At 38.0% G+C, this 8,496-nt stretch overlaps 1 protein-coding gene across 1 annotated transcript; it reads left to right on the top strand.

The window, feature by feature from the left end:
• The first annotated feature begins 4,740 nt into the window (after positions 1 to 4,740).
• Positions 4,741 to 8,370, top strand: LOC148583466 (uncharacterized). The gene is made up of 4 exons (XM_088511428.1): positions 4,741 to 7,100; positions 7,194 to 7,451; positions 7,541 to 7,631; positions 7,738 to 8,370. Exons 1-4 carry the CDS (start codon positions 4,741 to 4,743, stop codon positions 8,368 to 8,370), a joined length of 3,342 nt encoding a protein of 1,113 aa, XP_088367554.1.
• Positions 8,371 to 8,496: the final 126 nt, after the last annotated feature.

Here is an 8,496-nt window from a genome sequence, read left to right as displayed (position 1 = left end):
CTGGCAGCAATTTTCTAGTTTGCCTCAAGTTTTTGAATTTTTTTTTTTTTTAAATTTTAGAAATAGTTGTGATTCTTGTGTTTGTTTCCTTTGCGACCTATTATATTGCATTGCATCAAAAGACCTTTTGAATTTAGGTTTTTTTAGGCAAAATGCAATGAAAACTATAGAAATATTGATGCAGCGTGGCGTAATGAATCATAAAGACAACAATCTAACCAAGAATTACAACTTCCTCCCCACCAGCTCTTTCTATCACTCTCTGCAGAGACTCAAAGTCAATTGAATGGTCAGTGGACTTTTTTCTTTCATTTTAGTGCACCCTATTAAAAACTTTTCTGGCCTAAGGGGAGGATATGGGCTTGGATTCATGGAAAGCCGATTTGTCCCACACAAAACTTTTCAGGCCCAGAAGAGAATGCCAACAGAGAAACATGAATTGGGTGTAGGGACAGAGCCAGCTATAAATTTGGGCGAGACTCAGGGCCAAAATTTTTTTGGAGAGGGATCAATTAGCAAAAAATACCTTAAATTATTATTTTTTTAGTTTAATTTTCTTTTCTTTTTTTGCCTTAATTTTTTTTTTCTTGTAATTTGGGGGGACCAAAGCCATTGCCGGTCGCCCCCTAAATCCGTCTCTGATTGGGTGAGTGAAGATTAGCCTAAAGTCCAATCTTACTAAGAAATTCTAAAGAGAAATCAAATAAGGGCTCTTAATCCAATCCTTAATTAGAATGATTCCTAGATGATTTATAATTATTACAAATAAAACTCCTATTTCTAAACTGATTTATGAGGTAAGTGTTAATCAAGTGGTCGTAGTTCATTGGGGCGAAATGATAATTATCCCTAAAATTTACAAATTAATTTATTTTTTTAAAAAAATATGGGTTGGTTGCTGGTTGGTAGCCACCCCCTTTGGGGGACGAGGTGGCCAAGGAGCCACCCCAGTGGCTTGCTGCCACCCATGACCCACTGGGGTGGCGCGCGGCCACCCCTGGCCACCCTGGGGTGGCTTGCGTAACACCCCGCAAGTGGGGTGGCTGTTGGGCCACTCCCAGATTTGGCTGGGGGTGGCCCGTGAGCCACCCCTACGCCATGGGGGTGGCCGTGCACCAGCCCCTCCCCCGCCCTCATTTTTTTTTCTAATATTAAAAATAATTTATATATTTAATATATTTATTTACTTTTAAATGAGAATGACATGTATCTTCATTATATTGGTGATGACGTGATACACTAATGGAATCCGTTAACTATTTTGACGGAATTTGATTACATGAATTAAATTATTATCCTGATAATTTCTGAATTAGTATTATTTTTGTTTTTATATCACATAGATGAATTTTTAATCTAGACAACAACATTAAGTGATTTTGCATTTATATATTTTTTAGTTTAAGTCTCTTTTAATTTTTTTTTTTTTTTAGTTTTTAGTATTTACTTTTTATTTTTATAAATAAATTTATAAGTTTTTGTAATTTTAATATATTTATATTTTTTGTTTTTGCGAGCGGGAACTTAATTTTCCCTCTGAGTCCTCAGCTCCCGCCTTGGTACTTAATTTCTCCCTCAATATATATTTTCCGATCCCTAGCCTCTCCCCTCTCCCTCAATACATATCGATCCCTATCTCTCTCTCTCCTACCACTACAAAAAAAAGGGGGTTTTCTGACGTGTGCTACAGTGTAATTTTTTTGCCACCTCAGCAATTTTCTGTCGTGTTATATATAAAACGTCAGGAAAATTTTTCCTGACGTGTTACTATTCACACGTCAGGAAAAATCTCACGTGGCAAACACCACAACGTCGGGAGGTTCATTAATTTTCTTAAAAATAAAAATTGAAAAAATTGCTGACGTGTGAGGACGTACCACCTCAGAAAATTGCTGACGTGGCATATCGCCACGTCAGAAAATTCTGACGTGGTGCTATGCCACGTCAGTAATTTGCTGACGTGGCATTTCGCCACGTCAGAATTTTCTGACGTGGCGATATACCACGTCAGCAATTTTCTGACGTGGTAATTTGCCACGTCAGAAAATTCTGACGTGGTGATATACCACGTCAGCAAAATTCTGACGTGGCATATCGCCACGTCAGCAATTTTCATATTTCTAAAATCAGATATTTAATTGGTTTTATTCTAAAATCAGAATATCTAAAATCATTATATATATCAGATATTTATATTAAAATTATATAAAATTATCAGATATTTTAATATATATATATATATATATATATATATAGCTATAATTATACCTATATATGATATTATAGGTATATATATATATATAGTAGGTATAATTATAAATATATATATATATATATAAGGCATTCCTGGCCGGCGTACGTCAGGATGGGACGCTGAAAGGCCAGCGCGCCATGCCTCTTAATTAAGAGGCTGGCGCGCGATTTTTGAGTTCTATTTTTTTTTTTTTTTTTTTTTTTTTCTTTCCCCCCAGCTGGCACTTCCGCAAGCTCTCTCTGTTCTGCAGCCTGCTTGTATTCCCCTGTTTTTCTTTCTTTCTTCCGAGCGCCATTGCTGACCTTGGAGAATTTTTTTTTTCTTCTGCCCAAACTCTTCCTTTATTAAGCTGAGCATTTTTTTCTCTTCTCCACCGGGTACTCTCTCTCGTGTAAGCTATATATAAGAAAACGCTCACGATTGCACTGTAAGAAAAGGCCCGCAGCGCTGCCCGCCGCCCGTCGTCCTCTCTAGCTACCTCCATTTTTAGCTGCTACACGTACAGGTATATATATATGTACATGCTTCCTTTTACTTATTTATTTGTTAGGTTTGGATTTGGTGTTTGCATGCTAGCAGGTTGGGTGATGTTTGTGCTAATCTCGTATATGATATTTTTTGTTTCACTGCTTTGGTTCATTATATTATGTATTTAGGTCTTCAAGAGTCCTTTTGTATATTTTTGTGACTTTATACGATATTTTTGTGAACCCAAAACAAATCAAATATATCAAACATTTTGCATATATAGGCATTATTTTGAATTTGAGTGAATTCTCATGCTGAGCATGCTATGAAGATGAATCCATCTGCAGTGAATCCATGCTATTCAGTGAATGTTGAAAACTAGGAGGTAGATTAGATTTTCATAGAGAATCCATCTGCAATCAAAGAGAAATGATATTAGATTTTCTTCCAGCCTTTATCAATGATCCTGAATAGTCACATAAAGCATTTGCAGCTACTATACAGAAAAGCCAACGAGCCCCAAATTAATGTGTGTGTGTGTGAACCTTCTAACACTTGGATACTTGGAAACGTAAAAGAAGGATTGATCACAAAGATTTGTTTTTTATAAGTAGGATTGATCACAAAGATAAGCGTCTTCTAAACCCATGGCACATCAGCTACATTGGAGACAAATTTTTTGGATGACAAATTTAAATAAAAAGTTTAGTTGCCCTATTGTGAATTGTCCCACCCATAAGACATTAATTAGAACTCATTTAAGCTGATCAATATGATATATATTAAAGTTATATATATATATATATATATATATATATATATATACCAGATACTTCACTCAAAGTTGTTTTATGCATTATGTTTTGGTAACCTCTTCTTTTTTTTTTCTTTTTTTTTTTATTCCTTTTAAAATTAATCTGACTTTTAAAAATTATTATTGAATTAAATTTAGTAGTAAGCTTAAAGCCATATCAATTTTAAATAGATATAAGAAAGACTTAAATTTACTCATAAATGAGTGAGAATTTTAAGAGAAAAAATGTTAAGCTTACAAAATACTAAATGATGACTACTTTTAAAAAGGAGCAAAAAAAATAAAGGGTTAAAATTATTTGACCCGAAAAAGGAATCTTAAAAAGGATTATCAATCATAAGGCATAGCAGCAAAATGTTCTTAAGCAGTCACATGATCAAGCATTGATCAAGCGGATCCCAACTACCTAGTTAAGCCATCACATGATTTGGAGTAATTTTTCAGCCTAATTATCACATGTATTACACAAAACTACATTAAAAGACCTTGTAGGGTACATCACTCTTATCAACAACCACAAGTTAATTCAGTTGGGGAAAGAGAGAGAGAGAGAGAGAGAGAGAGAGAGTCTCAATGTGCCAAATCATGTATATCAAGTTTGACTTCTATAATTGAAGGAAAAAACAACAACGTTCGAAAACTCATGACATCTTTTTCCATTGGAGCTCCATCACTACATGGTCAAATGGTTTAATCAACGTATCAACTATATATGCATGAGATATCTTAGTCAAGCATCCATGTGTACTATAGCTCACACAACACCAACGAAGAAAATGCCTAAATTAAGCTCCTAATTAAACGAATGGCGTAACATTTGTATATTGTTTAGGTTTTGCCATATTAATTTGAGCCATGCTATATATATAAATATTGACTTTGTAACCAATCTAGATTAATTTTATTTGACTAGGGTCCTCAACATCTACCAAATGCATATATATGAACTTTTGGGAAAAAGTTATAGAACCTGAATGTGTATGAAGAATGGTAATAGCTAAACACCATCAAATAATGTAAATTAGATGGTCCCCATTTGGAATAGCTATTAATTCGTTTAAGTTTCATAAATTTTCATGACAAAAACAATTTACCAACAATAAAAGCATCTAATTAAGTTTGCATGTAAATTCCAGTTAATATGTATTGGTTTATTGAATACTTTTAAGTTGCGTATATTTCTCTGTAATGTCCGTAGACAACAATGGACAAGAGTTGGATGACAAAGCCTAGGGGTACGAAGGAATATAGAGACGGTTGTAGATTGTTTGTTGACTTTGCAGTTGGGAACTGCACAACACCTGATGGTAAGATTTACTGCCCCTGTAAGGTGTGTCGCCTTAACCGGCGCTATCCCCCAGGCGTAGTTCTCGCACACTTGACAGGGGGAAAAGGCATACTTCCTACATATAAAGATTGGATGTTTCATGGTGAGAAGCCTGTCCGGGACCATGTTGAACCGTCTTCGTTGAATCGTCCGGCCACATATGAAGCAGGTGGAAGCGGTGATCAGGGTGGAAATATGCATGCTAGGTTGCGTGATGTGTTCGGCATGCATGATATCAGAGAAGGCAACTGTGAACCTCAGGTCGTTGTGCAGGGTGATGAAGAGATAGTAGTCGAGGATGTAGAGGAGGTAGATGCCCAAAAGTATCACGAGCTGCTTAAAGAGGCAAAAACACCGCTACATGATCAGACCAAACACAGTAAGTTGAGCGCAACTGTTCATCTTTACAACTTGAAGTGTGTTGGTGGAATTAGTAACAAGATATTCTCATCTCTCCTTGAGTTCATCAATCAATTGTTGCCTGCGGATAGTGAAGGTTTGCCAGTTAATACCTATGAGGCAAAAAAATATCTAAGTGACATGGGACTCTGCTATGAAAAGATTCCTGCTTGTCGTAATGATTGCATGCTATTTTGGAAGGGCAACAAAGAATTAGATTCATGTACAGTTTGTGGCAAATCTAAGTGGAATGATGACATTAATTTGGACGAGGACGGTCAACCAATATCGTCAAGTAAGAAACGCCCAGTAAAAGTGTTGCGGTGGTTTCCACTCATACCAAGACTACAGAGATTGTTTATGTCGCAGTATACATCGCCCCATATGAAGTGGCATGCAGAGAACCGCACAAAGGACGGCAAATTGAGGCATCCGGCCGACGGTGAAGCATGGAAGTCATTTGATCAGTTGTATCCGGAATTTGCAGCGGACAGTAGGAATGTAAGGCTTGGACTAACCTCTGATGGATTTAATCCTTTTGGGAACCTTACTACATCACACAGCACTTGGCCCGTAATGCTTGTGCCATACAACTTGCCTCCTTGGATGTGCATGAAACAAACATCTTTCATATTATCCCTGATTATCCCAGGCCCGAGCTCACCTGGAATGGATATAGACGTTTACCTACAGCCCTTAATTGAGGAGTTGAAGGAATTATGGAATGTAGGGATACGCACATTTGATGTTTGCACTAAAACGTACTTTATGTTGCGAGCACAATTAATGTGGACAATTAATGATTTCTCGGCATACGCAGATCTGTCAGGATGGTCTACAAGGGGAGTAAAGGCATGTCCTTGCTGTATGCAATCAACCAGGTCCCGATGGTTAAAACACGGCCACAAATGGTGTTTTATGGGTCATAGGCAATACTTGCCCTTAGATCATCCGTGGAGGAAGAACAAAAGTAATTTTGACGGCAACCAGGAACTACAATGTCCTCCAGATGTGCTTAGTGGGGATGAAATCCTAAGACAGTTAGAGGGGATGCCATTTGGGGATGAGGATGCCGGCAAGTCAAAGCCAGACAGTAGTAAGAAGCAGGGAGAGAAGCGGAAGAAGAATACTCCCAACACAAGACCAGAAGCGAGCAATAATGTATTATGGAAGAAGAAGAGTATTTTCTTTAGGTTGCCGTATTGGAAGGATAATTTACTACGGCATAACCTTGATGTGATGCACATAGAAAAAAATGTGATGGACAATATTCTTGGCACAATACTCAACATAAAAGGGAAAACAAAGGACAACCTTAATGCTCGTAAAGACTTGCAAGAGATGGGATTGAGACGTCTACTTCATCCATTTACGACGAATGGAAAAAACTATTTGCCCCCAGCATGCCACACGATGTCCAATGAAGATAAAATCAGTTTCTTGAAAGTGCTTCGGGATGTGAGGGTGCCCGATGGTTATGCATCGAATATTTCCAGATTCGTACGACTGAAAGACCGTACGATGATAGGTTTGAAGAGTCATGACAATCACATTCTGATGCAACAACTTCTACCTATTGCTTTACGTGGGTCATTGCCAGGTAACGTGGTCAGACCTTTGGTTGAGATGAGAACATTCTTCTGGGGCATATGTTCAACTACGCTGACACTAGATAATTTGAACCGACTCCAGAGTGAAGTCTGCGTGACTTTGTGCAAGATGGAACAAGTATTTCCCCCAAGTTTTTTCACGAGCATGGTTCACGTTGTCGTGCATCTTGTCCGTGAATGCATACTGGGTGGACCAGTTCAGTATAGGTGGATGTATCCGGCTGAGAGGTAAAGTTTGATCGTTAAGTTATTATTATTAATTTTTTCCCACAAATAAAAGACAGTGAATCACTACAATTGTTGATTGATTTTTATATACAGGAGCCTTGGGGGGTTCAAATCTAATGTGCGCAATAAAGCGGCTCCCGAGGGATGTATTGCAGAGGGCTACATAGCAACTGAGTTGGTGACATTTTGCTCGATGTATTTGGACGACACACCGATGTTCTATAATAAGGCCCAACGAAACCCTGACGGTTGTAAGGGGGCGGGAACACAAGTCATCCTCAACCGTATTACACTGGCACAAATTCATCGATATATATTGTTTAACTCAGACGAGTTCTTACCGCTACGGACATAAGTCATCTCTCTAGCACTTACCATACCATTCCTTGTACAATCTTAATTTCGACAAGCACTATATCGAATTTAATTTCAAATTGTAGGATGCACATGGAAACGCTTAGAGGGCGAATAGCGGACAATCAGTTGGAAAGCGAACATTTCGAACAATTTGTCGATTGGTATCGTGAATACGTAAGAATAATGTGCTCTAACTAGTTAAATGAGGTGTATACATGTTTCCCTTAGAAATCCTACATACACCAATTTCAATTCATATATTGCCCTCCATTATACGCAGGTCAATAGATTGGACGACCTACGCAGACAGGAGCTGGGTGAGAAACTGGTAATGCACTGTAGGGGGCCAAAGGAAAGGGCAGTCAATTATAACAGATATGTGGTTAATGGGAAGTTGTTTCGCACTCTGCCAGCTGATATCGGGAAAAGGACTCAAAATAGTGGTGTGTGTGTGCCGAGTACTGATGGCGAAACTTATTACGGGAAGGTAACCCAAATAATTGAGGTTGAGTACTACGATAGGACAAAGTATGTTTTGTTCAAGTGTAATTGGGCGGACAACACGAGGGACAGGGGGTACAAGGTTGACGAGTATGGCATAACGCTTGTGAATTTCAAAAACCTTATCCACACCGGAGAGAGTATTACGGATGAGCCGTTTGTGCTAACTTCACAAGTTGACCAAGTATTTTACGTCGAAGATGAAAGAAACCCAGATTGGGCTTGCGCTGTAAGGACTAAACCTAGAAACGTATACGATGTTGGTCAGGGTCAAGGGTCCGACGATTCTAGTAGCAACTACCATGAGATTGAGCCCCTCCTCTTGAGTTCCAATCATGATCATGTTAACGCACCTGATGATGTCGATTACGTCCGACCCGACTTAGAACCAATCGAAGCGTATGTCATTTAATAAAATTGAAAACATGTTTATCTTTTAAATGAAATGTTTGTATTAATTTATAATTGCTTTTTAGGTTGGCCATTAAATTTATATGTAGTTTGTGTTGACGTTTTATATAATTAATTGAGTAACTAG

The sequence above is a fragment of the Corylus avellana genome, chromosome 10 (assembly GCF_965113065.1).
Source record: "Corylus avellana chromosome 10, dhCorAvel1.hap1.2, whole genome shotgun sequence".
Classification (NCBI taxonomy): domain Eukaryota; kingdom Viridiplantae; phylum Streptophyta; class Magnoliopsida; order Fagales; family Betulaceae; genus Corylus; species Corylus avellana.
This window is presented reverse-complemented; position numbering and strand designations above follow the sequence as displayed.

What these genes read in the sequence shown, in the direction of transcription:
- LOC148583466 (XM_088511428.1), top strand. Translation starts at nt 4,741, where the DNA reads ATGGACAAGAGTTGGATGACAAAGCCTAGGGGTACGAAGGAATATAGA. An exon ending in GAGTTCTTACCGCTACGGAC is followed by an intron (nt 7,452 to 7,540) that starts ATAAGTCATCTC and finishes TTCAAATTGTAG; the next exon opens with GATGCACATGGAAACGCTTA. An exon ending in TCGATTGGTATCGTGAATAC is followed by an intron (nt 7,632 to 7,737) that starts GTAAGAATAATG and finishes CATTATACGCAG; the next exon opens with GTCAATAGATTGGACGACCT.